The sequence below is a fragment of the Phascolarctos cinereus genome, unplaced genomic scaffold (assembly GCF_003287225.1).
Source record: "Phascolarctos cinereus isolate Bilbo 61053 unplaced genomic scaffold, phaCin_HiC Scaffold_5;HRSCAF=322, whole genome shotgun sequence".
Lineage (NCBI taxonomy): Eukaryota > Metazoa > Chordata > Mammalia > Diprotodontia > Phascolarctidae > Phascolarctos > Phascolarctos cinereus.
Window position 1 is genome coordinate 106974437 of NW_027555958.1, and position 22472 is coordinate 106996908.

The 22472-nt window shown below is 34.7% G+C and overlaps 1 protein-coding gene across 3 annotated transcripts in view; it reads right to left on the bottom strand.

Moving 5' to 3' along the window:
- Nucleotides 1–22472, bottom strand: part of ADGB (androglobin) — a 196138-nt gene that overhangs the window by 64793 nt on the left and 108873 nt on the right. For all 3 annotated transcript variants that reach the window (XM_020986568.2, XM_078155080.1, XM_020986567.2), the window contains exons 17-23: nt 19179–19281; nt 16156–16297; nt 13192–13306; nt 11114–11281; nt 6820–6955; nt 5073–5210; nt 2914–3007 (exon numbers count right to left, since the gene is read on the bottom strand). In XM_020986568.2, the coding sequence (XP_020842227.1) occupies nt 2914–3007; nt 5073–5210; nt 6820–6955; nt 11114–11281; nt 13192–13306; nt 16156–16297; nt 19179–19281 (896 nt within the window). The remainder of the gene's footprint in view (nt 1–2913; nt 3008–5072; nt 5211–6819; nt 6956–11113; nt 11282–13191; nt 13307–16155; nt 16298–19178; nt 19282–22472) is intronic.

The window sequence follows — 22472 nt, forward strand, 5'->3', positions numbered from 1 at the left end:
GCAGAAACTAGGTATGGACCAACACCTTACACTGTATACCAAGATAAAGACAAAATGGGTACACAATTTAGAGATAAAGGCTGATACTATAAGCAAACTGGGAGAGCAAGGAATTGTTTACTTGTCAGATGTATGGAGAACAGAAGATTTTATGACCAAACAAGAGATAGAGAACATTATGAAATGCAAAATGGATAATTCTGATTACATTAAACTGAAAAAGTTTTGCACAAAGCCAATGCAACTAAGATTAGAAGGGAAACAGAAATATGGGAAACATTTTTTACAGCCAGTGTCTCAGATAAAGGCCTTATTTCTAAAATATATAGAGAACTGAGTCAAATTTACAAGAATACAAATTATTTCCCAATTGATAAATGGCCAAAGGATATGAACAAGCAGTTTTCAGATGAAGAAATTAAAGACATCAAATCACTACAGATTACAGAAATGCCAAATCAAAACAACTCTGACGTACCACATCACACCTATCAGATTAGCTAACATGACAAAACAGATAAATGATAAATGTTCATTTATTATACATTGTTATATTATATAGGATATATATAATATATTTATATATAAATATAATATAATAATTATATATAACAATTATTATAATATATTCTAATATACATTGTTATATTATACATTTATTATACATAGTTGGTAGAGTTAGGAACTGATCCAACCATTCTAGAGAGCAATTTGGAACTACGCCCAAAGGGCTACAAAAATGTGCATACCCTTTGATCCAACAATTTTACTTCTAGTTCTGGATCCCAAAGAGATCATACAAATGGAAAAAGGATCCACATGTACAAAAATATTTATAGCAGCTCTTTTTATGGTGGCCAAGAATTGGAAATTGAGGGGATGCCCATCAATTGTGGAATGGCTGAAGAAATTGTGGTATATGAATGTAATGGAATACCATCGTTCCAAAAGAAATGATGAGCAGGCTGACTTCAGAAAAACCTGGAAAGACTTATATGAGCTGATGCTGAGTGAAGTGAGCAGAACCAGGAGAACATTGTACACAGTAACAGCAACACTGTGCAAGGACTAACTTTGATAGACTTAGCTCTTCTCAGCAATGCAAGGATCTAAGACAACTCTAAAGGACTCATGATGGAAAATTCTATCCATGTCCAGAAAAAGAACTGTGGAGTCTGAATACAGATCGAAGCATACTATTTACTCTCTCTCTCTTTTTTTTTTTGTTTCTTCTTTCTTGTGGTTTCTCCTATTTGTTCTAATTCTTCTTTACAACATGACTAATGTGAAAAAAGAGCATCCAAAGGCTGTAGTTATACTTGGACAGGCAACCTCTAAGACATCCAAAAACTGGGTGGCATGCTGAGGTTGTATGCATAGGGACTGTGGCTAAAGAGCCTGCTATCTGTTAGCAAAATCACAGTTTTTACTTAGTAATTTGGAGTTTTTAAATAAAAAAAAATTTCAGCAAAAATTATTTTTTTAAAAAATGCAGAAGAAATGAGGGTATATTATAAATGAAGAATTAATAGGCTACATTTATGTGATCCATTAAGATTTACAAAATACTTTCTTTTCAACAACCCTGAAAAATACTTTAGTGTAAATATTAACAGCCCAATTTTAGAGATGAGGAAATAGCTTCAGAGAAATTAAGCATCTGGCCTTTGGTTACAAAGATAATAAATGTAAGAACCAGGATTTCCTTTTGATGTCAAGTCCAATGCTCCATCATATTGCTTCTGTGCTATGAAAAAAGAGCCAAAGGAGGAAGTAAATGAACAGATAAAGTAGGCATTAAATCTACTTGGAAGGAATGGAGAGAGTGGCTTGGGTGATATTAATTTTTTTAATATGACTGTACAGGAGCTTTAAAAAGAAGGTAAGACAGGGTTCTGAATCAGATTAAACCAATGAGTTGTGAGGACAACCTGAAGCAGTAACAGATCAAATGAATCTTTCATCTGACTAAGGGAGAAATTGGTTGGGAGGTTGTAGGCAGTCAAAGGAGAGTAGGATAAAGGAGAAAGGGTTGTGGTGGTAGCACTGATGCACGTAGCATCAGAACATACCTCTTTTTTATATACTGGAAGAGTCTTTACAGACAGTATAGTCCAAATCTTTTATTTTACAGATGGGGAAACAGAGTTGGAGAAGTAAAAAAGAGCTTACCTAAGGGTCACATAGTGAGAAGGTAGTGAGACCAAAATTTGAACTCAGGTTCTCTAACTACAAATCCATTGTTTACAATCCAGCCTTTATAACTGAAGTTGGGAAGAATTTGCTTCAAACTCTACCTCTGACACTTAGCAGCTGTGTGATTTTTTCATCAAGTTATATAACCTGAGTCTCAGTTTCCTCATCTGTAAAATAAAGGCATTGAACTAGAGGGTCCCTTAAAGCTTTATATGAATGATTTTGTATACTATAAATTCAATAGAAGGAAGAATAAAAGATTCTTCATTGTCACTTCAACACTTGGAGAAAAGTTTAAATATTCTAATGTAACCATGGTGTTTTGTCAAACTGGTTAACTAAATTGGCAACTCAGTTTCATTTTGGTTTTAAAGTGTCTATTAGACTAATAATTGGAGATATATAAATAACAAATACACTGAAATTAAGCTTCTCATTTAATAATGGTCATCATGATAGCAACTTATAAATGAAGGACACTGCAACACTCAAAATACCTATAGGATTGAAATGCAGGAGAGGCTAAAAATATTAATCTTAAAATTGGCACCATACTAATTGAAAATTAATCTGAATCATTGTGGTACTTCCTCAAATAATTTAGATAAATATTTAGATAAATAATAAATAATTTAGATAAATATATTAAGGATTCAGTCATTATAACAAGATGATGCGTGTCAGTACAATATGGAAATGGCTTACGTTGCCTGTTACCTTAAGAGAGAGACTGAATATTGTTCTAAATTTAAATCCAGCAAACTCCAAATTTTCTGTAGAGTGTCTGAAACATCAATATTTTGCTTTGTGTCTGAAAATAACAAAAAGAAATCAAAGAACTTAAAATCTACAAGGGACTTATGGGATCATATCATCCAATCCTCTTATCTTACAGTTGAGAAAACTGATATCAAGAGAAGTAGCAACTTGCATGAAATCAAAGTTCATTAGTGGCAGAACCAGTACTAGAGCCCAGGTCTCCTAATTCCTAGTACAATATTGTAATTGAGTGCATCCTCCTTTACCTTTATTTCATAACTCATAGAATATCATTTGAATCAACCAAATTACTGTAATTAAGATTTACATGAACAGATCATTTCTTTTCACCAGAGATACAGCATGAATTATCACATCTAAGAAATCAGTCCAATCAACATGTCATCTAAAGGACACTGTAACTGCAAAAATTAGAAGCAACCTGAATATCCAATAGGGACATGGTTAAATAAATTTTGGTACATTCATGTAATGAAGTATACATAGTATAATTAAGGTTCAAGACATTCATTTAACAAGTACTTCTTAAACACCTACTATGTGGTTGGCAACGAATAGGTACTGAGGATACAAATAAAAAACAAAATTATCCCAGCTCTCAGGAAGCTTATATGGGGGCTGAGGAGTGGGGAAAAGAGTATGTATACAGATAAGTAAATACAAAATAATTGGGAGGGACACTAACAGAGATGATCAGAAAAGGCATGGTATGAAATGGTAATTGAATTGTCTTGAGGGGACCTAGGAATTCTAAAAGGCACAAGTGAGAAGGCAGAGCATTCTAAGCACAGAGATGAGTATTGGAATGTTGTTTATGAAGAATAGAAATTTTTTAAAAGTTTGGCTAGAAAGTAGTATACATGAGGGAGAATAATGTGCAATTACTTTGAAAAGATAGGATTTAATCAGATTTTGAAGGACTTTAAACGACAAATAGATTAATTGGCATATTATCTTAGAGGTGACAGGGAGCTACTAAATTTCCTTGATCAGGAGTGATATAGTCAGACTTTTACTTTAGGAATATTAGTTAGGTAGCTGTGTGGAGGATACAGTGGAGAAGGGAATGATTAGAGATAGATCATTTTAAAAACTGTCATGGTAGTATAAACAAAAGATAATGAAGGTCTGAACTCAGGCAATAGAAGTGTGACTGGAAAGAAAGGGACACATGAAATAAGTCGTAAAGGAAGAATTTATATTATAGGATGTAACAATTAATTAGATATGAGAGGTGAGTCAAACTGAAAAGTTGAGAATGACTGTGAGGTTGTAAACCTGAGTACCTGGAAGGACGGTAGGGTACCCTCTAGAAATAGGGAAGTTAGAAATAGAAGTGGGGAGAGGAAGGGAAGAGATAATTCTGTTTTAATGTATTGTTTGAGATGCCTATGGGACATCTTAGTATGAGGAATATTTTTATAAGTGCTGAAAAACAATGTTATATGAAGTTTTTCCAGGTAACTCTACATTCTCCATCAGCTGCTCTGCTGGGTTTCTACTCCATGGAACATGATGCCTTTCACTAGAAGAAGCTGATCACACGTTAAATTGACTCAGTTTTTGATAAATTCTCAGCTCTGTTTTTGATACTTTTTCGACTCCCTCAGATGCCTCTCCCCTCTGGAGGACTAGAGGGCAGAGCAATAAATTCCTTCCAAAGCCTTCCTTTATAGAAGACTCTGCACTTTCAGAACTTTCCAGGTAACTCTCCATTCTCCATCAGCAGCTCTGCTTGGTTTTAAGAGCTTAGCACAGCGACTAGCATATAAGGTAGACACTTAATTAATGTTTATTGAACTGTACTGAATAGAAATGAAGCAATGCAAAGTGCATGCATGCACATACACGCACATGTATGCACACACACACACGCACACACACTCATATATATAAACAAAAGCACACGCTAACTATAACCACACACATGTAAAAATGAATACAGAATCCTGATGGAGTCTTTGATTGATAGAATGAAAAAATATGACATTTCATGGGTTGAACTTGAATCTATTTAAAAAGAAATAGTCATGAAGCAAGTTTAATTGGTTATACTGATGTTTTATATTATTTACATTAAATCATCAAAAGTTTACCTGGTTTTCTGGCCTTCATGACGAGCCTAACATAAGTTCCTCTCCAGTAAGCCTGCAGTCTAATTGCTGCCACTAATTCTTCACAAGAGTAGTTTCTGTCTTCTATCACAACAGGATATTTAATATCTACCCACTCCACTGGGGGAGAAAAAAAATGAATTGAATTTAAACTTATTCTCAACTTTTCTGTAAAATTTTCAATATGCCTTTGGCCTATTCAAGTGCTATGATTTTTCAAACAGTTTTCATCCATTTAGGAAGTTCAATTATCACCCACAGAAAATTTCAAATTCTTATCTTTGCATTATAAGGATGTAATGGAAATTGCATGATATCTTTCTCAGGGCTATTTATATAGCAGTTTCCCCTTAATAAGCTCATATATACACACACACACACACACACACACACACATACACATACATATATATATATATATACACATATATATACACACACATACATGCATACATACATATATATGTAAGTATATATGTAGGTGTATATACACCTACATTTACACACATGCATGTGTTTATGTACATACATATAGACATATATACATGCATGTATATTTCCTGCCATGCTAACAAGAAAAATATATACACACACTTATAAACACATATCTACACACACATACATGCTAACAGGGCTCTTTCTTTTACATATATACATATGTATACATACATAACACATTCATAAATGTAACAAGTAACTGATATGTATAGATATATCAATATATTGACATCTATATATCTAGATAGATATCTATATGTCTATCTGTATCTATATTTACCTATATAGATAGATATAAAGAAGGTGCCATATTCACATGGTAGGTAGAATGTCTACCTTATATACATGTTAGGCATAATCATCAACTCCTATCTTCTCTGTTCCTGAGTTAAGTGGGAATGACTAGGAAAAACAAAACAAAAAAGCACTGCCTATACTGAAAGTTATTCTCTACTCTATGTTAAGTTTGTCTTCTCTAGGCAATTTCTTCCAAAATACAATTCTCCTTACCAAATAAAGTCAATTGTAGGCTAGTAAGAATTAGCTTTAAGAGATTATTTCCTTTTGCGACAACAAAGCCAGAACATTGCAATCTATGCCCTAGGCTTGAGATATAATTGAAAGGATGAGCAAATACTATATAGAGGAGAAGTAAGCCATTTGGAAGGCTGGTGTAGGGGCCTTCCTAACACCCTTCAATTGTAGGCTATTTCTATTTCCGTCTATGTGCAAAGACAGGCAACAGCCTTGAATCCAAATTTTTTAGAATCAAATAAATGTAGAGTTAGAAGGCACCACAGAGATAATTTTGTCTAGGGGTGTGTAACCTGAAGTCCATGATGCCTAAACAGTCCGTGGATAGATTAAAAGAATGTATTTTTACTAACTTCTAACCGAAATTTAGCATTTCCTTCAATTGCTTAAAAACATTACTCTGCTTAAAGGGTCCATAGGTTTCACCAGACTTGCAAAAGAAAAGGGACTATAACTAAAAAAAAAAAAGCAATAAACAATTAATCTCTGCTCTAGCCTAACACCATCATTTTATATGTAAATCATCAGAGGCCAAAACAGTTTTGTAAAAAGATTTACCCAAAGTTACCTATTTCAAGAGTTGGGACCGATTTCCTAACTCAGGCTCCAGGGTCCTTTTCTGTTACGTTTCAGTCAACTCCTTTAGTTATTACAATGCCATAAAGGAATAAAACCAATAACTAAAAATAACTAATACCTAAAGAAGCCTCTTCTGGGAAGGTATCAAGTGTGGAGAAGTCCAAAGTAAGAGCTCGGAATGCAAATCTGAAATTGGGTGGAGCCTTAACTCCAAATAGTTTTTTCAGCAAGCGCCATAAAGAAAGACAGAAAACCTACAATTAGGTTAAAAAAAAGGATTTAGGATTATTCTCCTATCAGGATAGCTCATTAAAAAACAACAACAACAACAAAACTGTAATTGTGGTTTTATTTGTGTAGAGAGCTCCCAAGGAGGAGATGCTTCTACAAGAGCGCATCTTATAAGCTTAGAGAGTTGCCTGGTGGCATTGAAAGGTCAGGTGTCTTGTCTACGGTCTGGAGTCAGTATGTGTCAGAGATGGGATTTAAACCCAGTCTTCCTGACTCTGAGCCTAGTTCCCCATTTCCAGGCACAATTCAACAAATATACAAGTACTTAGTGTGTGCAACACACTGGTGATCTTGGATAAGAAACCTTTAAGGCCTTGCACTATCATTATCATTGCCGTTCTCATTGTTCTTGTTAAACTTACAATACTAACAAAAGAAATATGGAAGTTGGCAGGAGTAACTCTGTGTGTGTGTGTGTGTGTGTGTGTGTGTGTGTGTGTGCGCGCGCGAACGCACGTGTGCAATGAAGATGGTGAGAAGTGAAAGAATTGGAATATGTCCAACAGCATTTTGAAAACAGAAGGCTAGAGCTGAGGGTAAAGACCAAGGTTGGATTTGGACCATTTGAAAGTTATCTCCATAGAAGTCATAATTAAAGCCAAATACAAAAAATGGATGAGGTTGCCAAAATTAAGATGGTAAGGACAGAAGAGACCAGATTCAAGATCGAAGCCTTGAGGGGACAGGATATCCACAATTAGAGGGCTGAAAGAGGAATATAAATAAAAGAAGAGAACATGAGCAGTCAGAAAAGTAGGAAGAGAACAAGGAGAGGGCACTGTGTCAATGACACTGAGGGAAGAGTTTTAAGATTAAAAAAGTGGTATAAAGGTTAAATTCCTTTTAAAAAGTCAAAGAGAGAGAAATGAGAAAAAAGTAATTAGGTTTACCAACTAAGAGATTTTAGTGATCTCAGAGAAAGTTCTGATTTATTTAAAAGATATTACACAATAATAAATATGCATAGATAATCTATAAACACATAGAACCATGGAATCTAATCCATGGATCCTAAACATAACATGCTTATTCTCAACCTTAAGACTAAATTTTGACTGTTCCAGATACTTGCAGTGTTCTTCTTTGGCATCCACAAATCCAAATCCTGGTCATTCTTCAAAGCCCAACTCAACTCTTAACTTCAGAAAGTCCTCCCCTAACATTCCACTCCCTATATATCTCTTCCTTCTTTGAACCATACCAGATTATATGTAACATTCACTTTGGAAGGATATCAATTATTGTCTGGCATTATTCCTTAACTTTCTTTTGCATATACTTTGTCTCATTTAATTCTGAAGTCTTAGAGACTAAACGTGTCTTTCTTCTACTTGTTATTTCTATCAGTGTCAAAGTCAATTACAAATTATAAATAAAAACATTCTTTCAACTTTAATAAAGTAACAAAACATTGTAGCATTAATTTTTTTAATCTCACAAATTCAAAAAGTTTATCAGGATTATATATTCATTACAGATACTTTGTAATTACTTTCAATTAATCTTTTTGTTTTCTGGCCTTGGGTATGGATTTATCTTTGTATCTCCAATACTATCACGGTGTCTTACACAGAGCAAGAACTCAATAGAGATTTGTTAAAAGGCTGACTGATTAAATCAAATTTGGATTTATGGAGTATGGCTTAAAATCTAAGAATGGTAAGCCATTTGCCAGGGATAGGACATAACTAAGAAGGAGTCTTATAAATCTAACTCTAACCAAAACTATTTTAAGCTGAAAAGGGAGACGGAGAAAAATTCTTCTGTAATAACCAATCTAGATAAGATACAGTTGTTGCTGTTGCTGCTGTTCATTTGTTTCAGTCATGTCCAACTCTGCATGACCCCATTTGGGGTTTTCCTGACAAAGACACTAGAGCAGTTTGCCATTTCCTTCTCCAGCTCATTTTTAAAGTTGAGGAAACTGAGGCAAACAGGGTTAAGTGATTTGTACAGGGTCAGACAGCTAGTGAGTGACTAAGACACGATCTGAACTCAGGAAGATGAGTCTTCCTGACATCAGGCCTGGCATTCTATCCACTGTACCACCTAGCTCCCAGTAGGACAGAGTACTAAGGAATAATAACAACACTTATGTAACATATGCTGCCTCCCAAGAAAATGAAAGATGTACATGTGATTATTCAGTCATTGTCAGTGATTACTGAACAGTAAATGATCTTTAACTTTTAAGAGAAGTATCACAGAACTGGAGAATATCTTACCTAAAAGGGAAGAAAGTATAGAATAAGTTGTAGATCAGTGAGCTTTACTTTCATTCCTTACAAAATTCTAGAACACATTATTAAAAATGATGGTTAATGAATATTGACAAAAAGAAACAATGATAAAATGAATGCTGGTAAGCATGGCTTGATAAAGAACAAGTAATGCCTGAGTAACTTCACTTCCTTTTCTGATTATTACTAGACTGATAGATGAGTCCCTCATCCTATTCTTATTGAAAAGACAGGGAGATACGGGCTACGCAATGCTATAAGTAGGTGAATTCAAAAATAGTTAACTGGCCCAAAGCCAAAGAGAATTATTAATGGTTCAGTATCAGCTTGAAAGAAGGTTTCCAGAGATGCACCACAGGATTCTATACTTGGCCCTTTGCCATTTAATATTTTTATCAATGTCTTGGATAAGGGGATAAATGGAATGCTTGTTAAATTGACTACTAGGTGGAATAGACAGCATATTGTATAACAAGATCAGCATCCATAAATATATTGAGGTATTAGAAAATTGGGTTGAATATAGTAAGGGGACGGCTAGATAATGCAGAACAAAGCAGCTTAGAGTAGACACTTATTAGCTATGTGACCTTGGGCAAGTTAAATAACCTCTGTCTGCCTCAGGTTTCTCATGTGTAAAATAGAGATAACAATAACTACCTTCCAGGGTTGTCATTTGGATCAAATATGATAATATTTATAAATCACTTAGCATAGTGACTGGTACATAGTGTTATATAAATATTATTAGATGAGATTTTGTAAGGTAGTGCAAATTATCTTACTTGTGTTCAAAAAAATCTACTTTACAAGTAAAGGATGGTAAAGAGTCAAAAAGAAGTTCAATGTGCATAAAGAGTGAAACAGAAAACAGAAAAGCTCGTGTAAACTTAGGCTGCACTGAGAGGCACAAGATCTGGGAAAAGTAGGTAGGAATTCACCTATACTCATCCCTGGTCAGGCTACATTTTTCAAGGACAGTGTTGATTTACAATTCTCTCATTTAAGAAAGCCAATCATAAGTTGGAGAGTCTAGAGTGAATAGAAACTAGAATGGCAAAGGGTTACAAGATTAAGTCAAATGAAACAGGTTGAAGGAAATAGTGATAGCCTTTAGAAGAGAAGATTTGGGGGATAGAGGATTAGAAAGGTTAACAAATGGAAGAAGGATATATGTGTTCTGTTTGGCCCAAGGGGACATAATTATGAACAGTGGTTAGAAGTTGTACGGAGGCAAATTTAGATTTGATATAAGGCAAAACATCTTATCAGTTAGAGATCTTCAAACCTGGAATAGGTTGCCTCAGCAGAATAGCAAAAATAATAATGATGATGATAAAATTTAGCATTTGTGTGCTTTACAATTATCATCTCACTTGGTCATCACAACAATCCTGGGAGGTAGGTGCTATTATTATCTCCATTTTGCAGAGGAGGAAATTGAGGCAAACAGAGATTAAGTGATTTTCCCAGGGCCACACAGCTAGTAAGCATCAGAGGATGGTTTTGGACTCAGGTCCTCCTGACTATGGTGCTGTATCCACTGTGCCACCTAGTTGCCCATAAATAGTACATTCCTTTCACTGAAGGACTTCAGGCAAAGGACATATGCCCACTTTTCTGGTGGAAAGGATTACTGTTAAGTAATGTATTGAACAAGATGGCAGCCAAGGTCCCTTGTAACTTTGAGATACACTGATATTAGGAAATAATGAGGTTATAAAATAATTATCTGGGGACTTCAGAATATAGAATTAGATGGTTCCTTTCATAGCATACCAAGAATTTAATAATAAGGAAAAAAATAACAAAGTACAACATAAGCAAAACCTAGTGTCAACCTGATATCCTTTCAGAAACAGGGCACATACACCCATTTACCTTGAAGTGTTGTTCCGATAGCTCCTTATCATTAAGGTTTGGAGGATAGTGAGCCATCCGTAATTCTTTCATAGCAACATCAAGTTTTTCTTTATCTCTGAAACTACTCATAACAGATCCAAGAGCTTTTAAGATTTTCACAGCATGTTCTACAAACTGTAGGCTTTCCTGTGGAACAGTCAACTATTAATCACCTGAATTTATTAAAGTCTTATCTATAGTACAGCCATTTTATTTCTACTACTATATTTTTTTAAACTGAACATAGGATTTCGTTCATATATTGATAAATTTCATCTAATGCAGAGAAGCACCTGTTCTGTAACTTAGTCTTACAGAGCCATTTGAGGAGTTAAATGTGACTTAGCCAGGATCACAGAGCCAATATGTATCAGAGTCAGGACTTGACCTGAATTCTTCCTGACTCTGAGGATGGTTCTCTATTCACTACAGCACACTTACTAATATAAGAATTGCTAAATCATTCGATTATTTACTTAATTACAGGTTCATAGAGTCAAAGAAGGGAAATGACTTTGTTCCTTTCCATTGGCCTGATATAAATAATATATAGTAACATGCAAAATGAACTTGCTACATACTGAAAATCCTATAGCATTTCAATTTTTGTTTTGTTTGCCTTGTCCTAATTTATGAAAATTTGATTAATGAAAACAGAATAGGATGAAACATAAATTAGGGGGTAATCATTCACACCCTAAAAGAATTCATTTTTCAAACAGTTACGGTATATTCAGCCACTGTTTCCATATCATTCACAATTTTATGGTATGAATGTCAAAGAAATGTAAAGCTAAAGTGGTAGGGGATTATGCTAACTGAATAAATAAAAATGAAGAGAAGACAGTTAAGAAACTAAAATGACAGTTAATATGAATAATATTTATGAAAAATTCAGTTTATTTTTCTGAGGCACATTAGTTGCATAAAAAGAGGTATACCTGTCTCTCAACTCTTCAAGAAAAGGAATGACTCCATCCTCATCTATAACATACATTTGGGTACTTAAACCATTTAAACCCTCCAACAGGATATAACACAGCTGCTATTGATATGAATATTAATGATGTAAATATATCATATTCCCAAACTGCAATGCTGAGAGGCTCCAGTATTATAGACTGTTTCAAAGCACAAATTCAAGGTTAATCTAAGACATAGTTTTCTATAAAATTTGCAACTATATGTATTCTTTAAATTAAATCAACATAATTTAAATTGAGTTTCATCAAAATCTCTTGATTAATCCTTTGTTTAGTGTCTTTGGAGGATAAACCTGATCTTCACTTCATGTTCACAGATTTTAAAAAAGACAAAAACTGTGTCAATCAATAGGGAGTTGAGTTGACAAGTTCACTTTTTTTTTTAAATCTGGGGAAAAAAATAACTGAATCATTTGTTGAAATTGAAGGGTTGGGTATTAGATTGCATTTCATACAAAATTTCCACAAATGCTTTCAGTGGCTCCTTGAATTATGGTGCTTGTGGATGCTGTTCAATCTTGTTACTTTTTCAACTGTTAATATGGGCATGCATCGAAACCTTGCATCTACTACCTTGAGCTGAATTAATTTTCATATTGCAGTAAAAGGTAAATTTCTTGAGAGCAGGAATTATTTGATATTCGTCCTTATATTCCCAAGACTATCAAAATGCCTTGTTCATAATTTGTTGCATTAAATTACCATTGGGAATATCTCATAGTCATATTTTATGTTTCAAAACTTATGAAATTTAAATGATAAAAGAATAGTTCCATTTACTTATTTATATGATAGTTCAGAAGATCTTTGTATGAAAATTATATTTTAAATTTTATATTTTATCTCAATAAAATGAAGACATTTTAGTGCTAAGCACTAAGGATAAAAAGAAAGAAAAAAAAGTCTCATCTCTCAAGGAGTTCACAATCCAGTCATCATTTTCTTTCTGAACCAATTCTGTACTTATCCTTCAGGTTCCAAGTTCTGAATGCAAAAAGCAACTAAAAGTTTTCAGTAGCCCGAAGTAAGCCATGGCCAACAATTAAGTCTAAAAGCAATTGTTATAATATGTACCTTCTCAAAATAAGGCATAACAACATCTTCTTCTCCAAAGATAAAGGATACCATGCTGCACAGGTGAATATGATGTCCTACTGGTGAATGTGCAGTAAAAATTAACATATGCCGCCTAAAAAAGACAAGACAGAATAGGATAACTAAACATTCTCTTTGAAGTAGTGTTAGTTTTAGGAAGCAAATTTAGAGGGCAACTATGTGTCCCTCTAAGTCTCAGCATGCTAAGTCCAATAACCAATCTAAGCAGATAGGAATATCATTTTCTGATGGCAAAGACCAAAGGGATAAATAAGAAAACTTTATAGCTGACCAGGACCATAGAAACTGAGAGTCCAGATCTTATAATTTCTACAGTGAAGAAATAGTTATCAATTATACATTTCCATTCATTGTTCAACATTTTTTAAAAAAATTTCCTGCTATCAAGAGTATCATACTAAAGGGAACTCCTTAACACTTAAATTGTTCTTGGAAGATTGTTAGCCCATCATTTTTGTTTTCTTAACTAGACTGTAAGCTCCTAAAGGACACAGACCATTTCTTGTACTTTAATATTCTCCACAGACCTTGCATATTGCTAGGTTTATAGAAGCAATTTCCTAACTGATTGATTGCTGGGGAAACAGAGAAGCAAAACCAGCCTTTGATTAATTCATTAACTTTGGCTGGCCCCAGTGGTATAATCACTACTTTCTTGACTGATCAACTCCTTTAACAGATAGTAAATAGGCAGGTGTAAGAAGGCCCCCTTTTTTCTTTCTTATCCTAGTTTTGAGCAATTTGAGCTATGTCTTAAATATGGAATAAGTCTCTTTCAGATTTTGATGGTGCCTCCTGCACATGAAAGGGCCAGGAGTATAGCTGAATAGGGAGCAGTCATAATGGCCTTGGTCCCTGGGTTTAGAATTGTCTCTTCTTGTAGTAGCTGTTTCATTTTGTCTTCGTCTGTTTGCTCAACTCCATGGAACACGAGACTTATAGTAGGACTGAGGAAAAACCAAGGAATACCAAATTTCAGGGCAGTTTGTTATTTATTGGACAAATAACTTTTACCTGGTTTATGCTCTAGCCTTCAGAAGTAAAAATGTGAAATATATAAAATAATCATATGTGTATATATACACACACACATATATGTGGAATAATCACATATCATATGTGTGTATATGTATATATGTGTGTATATGTGTATGTGTATATATGAATGATACATATCTGACTGAGGCGCCCCAAACTCAGGAGCCCAGAGGAAAGACTAAGTCTAAGAGCCCTAGTTAACTAAGGTGATCCTGTTTTTTGTTCTAATGAGCTTGGCATCCTGGGGCTAAAAACATCCTTCTAGAGCAAGAGTTCTTAATTTTTTGTGTGTGTCATTGATCCTTTGGAATTCTGGCAGAGCCTATGGACCTCTTCTTAGAATAATACTTTAAAATGCATAAAATAAAATACACAACACTACAAAGGAAATTACTTATATTGAAATACCATTATGAAAATATATATTTTTTAAAAGTTCATGGACCCCAGGTTGGGAATTCTTGTCTAGGGAGATGAGAAAGCACAGAAGGCATATTTCTAGGGTAACAAGACATAAGAAGCTTTTGCCTGGTTTTTACAGCACAGATTTTTCTGCCTTTTCTAAAAAAAAAGTTAGAGAAAGAATACATATAGGCTTTATACTAAAAAAAAAAAGCATGGCATCACACATTTTTTCAAGAACTTGCTTTCAGCTGGAAGCAGGGGGAGACTCTAGTTGAGTAGCTTACTGCAAAGATTATGTGTCTAGCAAAGGCTACAAGAACAGCACGAAACAGGCCTGACAGAAGCAGCATGATGACATGACTAGAAGACCTCAGTGGCCCTAGAGTATCAAAGTCTTGATTTATTCCTCCAAGTAAGTATGTTGGCCATACAGTTTCCTTACATATGTACCCCTCCAGGTATGTTCTCTATAGGTGTTGATTCTTCCTCTTGAAGTAATATGTAAGTGTTGGAAAGGCTTATGGGGAAAACACCTTGTTGCTATATTTATTATTATGTCATTTTATTGACTGCCTTTGCTTTAAATAATTGCATTGTCTGGCTGATTATTCAAGGTAAGCACACTCAAAAGGGCTTGGAGACTTCAATTTTAGCTAGTCAACAAGTATTACTAAGCATTTACCATGGTCGCACTGTTATAAATGCTATGGATACAATGAAAGGCAAAATCATGGCCCCTGCCCTCAAGCAGTTCACATTCTAAGGGCAGATCCACAGAATACCTTATCTACAAAATATACTGAGAGTTGAAGGGTGTCCCTAGGTACTATATGCCAATTTTTATATTTCATAATTTATTTTCTGGCTTCTGAAATATACAGAAGAACAGGACAATAGCTCCCACATCCTTGATAGTAGGAGGTGGGGGAAGGGCATGTCACTGATTATATAAAGTCCACTAAATTTCTTCATGAACAAGATTGAGATTTGGATTCACACCAAAAACATCCTGTTAAATGTTACATTTGACAGAGTAGATATTTCTTCCACATTATATGTAATGAGTTACTACTTGAAAACTATCTATATTGTCGAATTTGAGGGAAATTATCAAAGCAGCCACGTTTAATAAACTTCTTATTTTTACAAATAAAAGTTACATTAAATTAAAACTGTACAATTAATGATCTAACCATAAACTGTGAAGAATTTCTAAGACCAATGGTATCAAACTCAAATAGAAACAGATTCTTTCAGGCAGCATATTGACTTAAAGAACTATGAATTAACATTTTCCACATTATGTTTTCATATTTTTTTAAACATTTCCTAATTAAATTTTAATATGGTTCAGGTGGTTTCAGGCAACCAGTTACCGAATTTGACAACTTGGTCTTAGGCAATACTACTGAATTTTATAATGGTTATTCAGAGTATCAAGAAATTCTTGTAATTAGAGAAGCCAAGACAATTACACACCCAACAGGAAGGCGAATCATTGTAGCTTTGGAAGCATATGTATGTATCTTTAGTACAAGATTCCGCTGAGTCAGAGATTTCCAAGAAAATGTTTCTGCTGTAAGTAGGCCAGGTTCTACGACAGAACTGTCTTTCTGTAAGGCTTTAAGAAAAAAGTAAAGAAAATCAAGTTAAAATGGTGTGCCACTGTCCTTTAAGGATGAAGTCTGATCATCAACCCATGGAACACCTTTGAGCCTTAAATCCTGTTCAATTTTATTAAATTCAAGAAGCATTTGTTAACCATCTATTATAGGCAAAGTATTGTACCTGATGCTGGCTCCTGAATGGGTATACAAAGACAGAATTGAGAAACACTTACTGACCTTAAAAAATTTTATATATTACTGGAGAATATAATGTACCAACAGATAAATAAGCATGAGGTAATCTGAGAAAGGAGCACACTAACTATTGGGGCTTGGGAACAGCTTTGTTTAGGAGATAATCTGAGCCTTGAAGGAAGATAAGGGTTGTAAAAGGCAGAGGTAAGAAAAGAGTACTTTTCTGATGATAATGATGATGATACACAGCATTTATACAGTACTTTAAGGTATGCAAGTGCTTTACATACATTATTTCCTTTGATCTAGCTTATGAGGAAGACAGTCTGTCTAAAGAATTTATGGAAAAAAAGAATGAAATTCCTAGAAAGGCAGACATGAATCTATATTGTATAGATCTTTAAATGCCAAGATGAGCAATTTGCAATTTATTCTGGAACCAAAAGGGAGCCAGTGAAATTCCTTGAGTAGGGGAGTAGCAAGGTCTGTGCCTTAGAAAAATAATTTTGACATCTCTGTACAAAATGGTTTGGAGAAGACAGAGCGGAAAATCAGGGAGTATGACTAAGAGGTTATTCCAACAGTAGAGGTGAGGAGTGATGAAAGCCATGAACAAAGGTGTTCACTCTATGTGTGAAGAAAAAGGAATAGATGCAAGAGATGTTATGAAGGGATAAACTGGCAAGATTTATTGACTGACTGGATGTGGAAGTGAAGAAGAGGAAAGAGTATGGATGATTCCAACGTTCAACTTGGGTGACTGTGTAGTAATACCACATTAATACAACTTGGGGCAAAGAAATGGAAATTATGGGGATGCCCATTGAGAAATGGTTGAACAAGTTGTGGTATATGATTGTAATGGCATATGAGTGTGCTATAAGAAATGACAAACAGGATGGTTTCGGAAAGACTTATATGAATTGATGCACAGTAAAGTGAACAGAACCAGAAGAACACTATACACAATAATAGCAATACCACAAGGATGAACAACTGTGAAAGACTTGGCTACTCTGATCAAGACATTGATGCAAGACAGTTCCAAAGGACTCATGATAAAAAAAGGCTATCTGCCTTAAGAGAGAGAACCAACAAACTCTGAGTGTAGAATGAAGCATTTTTTTTATTTCTTCTCACTTTTTGGTAACATGGAAATATGTTTTGTATGACTTCACATGTGTAATGGGTATCATATTGCTTGCCTTCTCAATTGGTGAGAGAGAGATTGGAGGGAGGGAGAGAATTTGGAGTTGAAAATTTTTAAATGAATGTTAAAAACAAATAGACAAATTAATAAATATATTTAAAAAACCAGAAACTGGAAAATTTGGGTGACAGTCAGATTTGAGGCAGAGAGAGGGATAAACAATCAGCTTAGCTTCAGACATTGATTTTGAGATGCTGACAGGACATCTAAGTAGAAATGTTCTGAAGGTGTTTGGTGATAGAGGACTGGAGTTCAGGAAAGAGATGAGAACTGAAAATAAAGATTCTACAAAAAATGAATAATTAGAGCCTTGATGACTAAAAAGCGCTCTGAGAGAGGGTAGGGGGAAAAAAGGGGAGAAGAGAAGAAGAGACTGGAGGAGAAGGGAAGAGAAGGGACAGGGATGGAAGAGGAGGAGATTCAGGACAAAGACTTAGGGGACACGGATACAGAATGAGAGTCAATAATTTTGGAAAAATACGTGAAAGAGGGCATTAAGAGTGACAACATAAAAAGAGAAAAGGGGATGGATTTAAAAGATGTTATAGGTAAGGGGAAGAGAAGATATAAAAGGTGGTGTTTCTGTAATGAGTCTGAATGACTGGGAATATGATGGCAACATCAACTAAAAGAGGTAAGTTGGATACAGCTAGGTGGTGCAGTGGATAGAACGTCAGCCCTGGAGTAAGGAGGACCTAAGTTCAAATCCGGCCTCAGACACATAACACTCACTAGCTGTGTGACTCTGGGCAAGTCACTTAACCCCAATTGCCTAATAAGAAAAAAAAAGGTAAGTTAAGGTTGGTTTAGGTGTGGAGGTGCTGAGGTCAGTATGTTTAGTTTGAGATCTGGGCCAGATATCCATGTGGAAATATCTGGCAGGCAGTCAGAAATGTAGAACTGGAATTCAGGAGAAATTTTAGGGAATTAATTGAACAAAAAACGATCATTTAAGCCATAGGATGGAATTAGAGAGGAAAGCCCAGTCTAGGGGAGAGGAGACCTAAGGACAGAATCTTAGAGATAGTCACCAGAATCTTGGAGATAGTCACATTAATGGGGTGGGAAAAGCATAATGAACTAATTAAGGAGATAGAGAAGAGGTGGTCAGACATAGAAGTACCAGGGAAAAGCTCTAGCATGTAAGGTAAGATTAAGGGAACTGACAAGGGCCACAGTATTAAATACTGTGGAAATATCAAGAAGGAAAAGGGCTGAGAATAGGGCATCAATTTAGCAATTAACATTGGTGACCTGTAAGAGAACTATTCAAGTAGAGCAGTGAGGTTTGCAGTCAGATTGCAAGGAGCTGAAGAGTGTCAGTACAGTGAGGAAACTGAGGCAATAAGTGTAAACCGCTTGCTATCTATCTATCTATCTATCTATCTATCTATCTATCTATCTATCTATCTAACTATCTGTTTTAATTGCATAGTGCCTTCCCTAACCTCACAAAAAAATTGTACTTATTTTCTTCATAGATCTCTTACCTCCAGATTCTCCCCAGCGTACCAATGCAGAAAAGCAAACCAGAAGTTCAATAGGCTTCAGACTATCCACAAATAAATAATAGAATACTCGGTCATCTGTGGACTGAAAGAACAGGGGCAAGTAATATATAATTCAGGGCTAGTAATGTTATAAGTAGACTTTTCAACATTTCATTTAAAGTTCACACCATAACATAAGGCATATTTGTAAAGTGAATATAATGGGTCTTGTATTTCTTAAACTTTTCTATATAATTTCCTCATAAGTAGGAAGTAATTTAATATGCAAGCAGAAGAAAAATTCCAAGCATATCTTAACCCCTCCCCAGCAAGCCTTCATAGCAAATGTTTAAAGAAACAGTTCAGCAAAACGAACCAGTCTTGATTATTTGCTTTGTTCTGCACAGTCCTCAAGCTCTTCTATACTATAGAATCTAATCTGTTCAGTGAAGAGAGGGAGGTACTTTTTCTCAATTCTTCTGGAGCCAAGTTTGCTCATTATAATCATACATCATTCAGTTTCATTTTATTGCTCTTTCCATTTACATCATGATAGTTATTGTGTATAGTTCTCCTAGTTCTGCTTACTTTTCCATGTATTAATTCCTATGAGTTTTCTCATGTTTCTCCCTGATAGTAATCTATAACTTCAGAAACAACTAACCCATGGTAAAAGTAGAGGACAAGGACTATCCCAAGTGAAACTAGCCTAGTAACTATGGACAAGTCACTTGATCTCTTGAATTATCAGTTTCCTCATTGATAAGATAGGAATAAAAGCAGCACTGCACTACGGGGAACATGAGGAACTTAGAAGGATCTCTGTTAAAACCCTTCCTCCGAAAATAACTGCAGAACCCAGATCAAGTCACTTAACTCCCAGCGCTTCAGGCAAAACCCATGGCCTTGTTTACTAAGTCCACATTAACTATGAGCTGTGGTTTGTGTTAGCAAACACAAACCAGCCTGACAAAAACACATATCCTTCTCTATTTGCAAGGAAAGTAAAATGAGGACAATACTCACACTACTTATTTCAGAGGGTTGTCAAGAGCAAAGCATTTTGCAAACCTTCAAATGCTACATAAAATCATAATTATTATCTAATTCTCATATTTTCAGGGGGTTCTATGTGAGTCCCACTGAAAAAAATAGAACTTATTTTGAGAAAAATTACCATCCTGCCATCACCTCTTTATATCTAATATTCTACAGTATTATTTGGGAGGCAGGTGATAAAATAACTTTTTGTTTTAGTTGAATAAAAGTATTAAAATATAAGCTCATCTTCTGAAGGCTCACTGCAAGCATTTCTAGGGGGTAGATAGATGACAATAATCCAGTAGTAGATAGAAGAACAGGAATGTCATGAATGTCATCCTTTTTCTGACCTGATTTTAATGTACTCTACCAGGTCTATATATTTGAAAGCTTTTTATTTCATGCACTTTCATTTCATGTACTTAGTGTACGTATTTGGTACAGTGATATTAAAATTTTTGTTTCAACGGATCAGCGTTGTGTCTGGGAAATAATATCAATGTTATGTAGCCAACAGATCAGTCTGTGATAATGGCCCAGTTCCAGGATAATTTATTGGTTGAGTTCTTTAGGGCATTTGAAATCTATGTTAGTAGTATGGGGATTTGTCATTTATTAAATGTTGGAAAAGAATGAGTTTTAATGTATCAACTGATATACCAAGTTATGTCTTCCTAGATACTTGCTAGATGCTACAATTTTACAGCCTGCAGTGATGTGCTATATAATCTCCACCATTTCCTTGCATAACCTACATTAATCATGAAATCCAGGCTCCTTCAGGAAAGCCCTTCCAAAATTTCTGTTGCTAATGACCTATTCTGAATTGTCATCAAAATATCTTCTCTTTCTATAAGCAAATCCAAATGACTCAACCATGTGTGTAATGTTTCATTGTTGACATATCTTTGATTGAGTTTTATGCAAATGTCACCCACGCAGGGTCTTTTGATTACACTTTTGATCATTGCCATTTTATAGGCTCCATTCAGAGGTAAAGCACTTTCAGTTATAGTTGACAAGGCCAATGGTATAAAACTGTAATCAACCTTTATTATTACTTGGTGAAATGATATCCACTCTCTTCAAAAGTATTTCTGTAGGTTTTTTTCACCTCATCATGTGATCAAAGAATGTCTATCAAATTTCTGATAAGTATTATTCTTTCTATAGTTGTCCTAGGGTGCCAAGTACTGTATTTCATTAATATTGTTAGGCTATTTAATAGAAGACTTTCCAAATTTGTTATGGTCCATTTTAGAGTTCAGGAAGTATACATTAAGAAGGGCATTTTACAGACATTATTAATTCCTTTAAATGAAGTTTTCCCATTCAGTTTTGATTTCAGTCTGCCAGTAAGTCCAACCTATTCAGACCTAGCCTCCTATTTAATATCTTTATTCTCATCAATTCTTACCTGAAGGACACTAAGGCAAATGTAGGGATTGCCTTTATCCAATGGTTCAATGTAATTTGCAGATTTAAGCTTGAAACCTTTTTTTAGCCTTTACCTTTCCTTGATGCACATTAACAATATTACACTTACTCGGTTCAAAAGTTATTTTTATATTATTGGAGAAAGATTCCATGAGATGAAGGAGCTGTTTCATGTGCAGTTTTCTGTTTGTTTACTCATATAATTTGATATCATCTCTGTATATCAGGTAATTAATAAGGTATTTTGGTTCAAGTTCCTATTTAACTTGAAAACTACATTTAGTTCTAGTTTGGAAAATTATAATGAATTTATAGCTGGGCAGAAATATAATGGGCTTAATCTACCTCACTGAAAAATACCATGTTTTATATAATGGCTAACATTTATAAAGCACTTAATTTCTACTAGGCACTATACTAAGCACTTCGCAATTATTATCTCTTTGATCTCATAACAACCTTGGAAAGTAGGTGCTATTATTACCCACATTTTACAGATGAGGAAACTGACGAAAAAAGAGGTGAACTAACTTGCCCAGAGTCACACAGCCAGCGAAGTGTCTGAGGCTATATTTGAACTCAGCTGTTCCTGACTCCAGACTCAGCACTTTCTGCATTGTATCACTTAGCTGTTCCTATATCAATTTTTCTTGACACTATTATACTGGGGGCATGTTTTAAATAAAGAATGGTTTTCTATGTTTACATCAAACATGCCAGCATTCTCCCTCATTAAAATGTGCCCTTCTTGAGAGGAAGAACTGTCTTATTTTTCTATTTGTATAACATATTTTATATATGTATTTACAAATTATA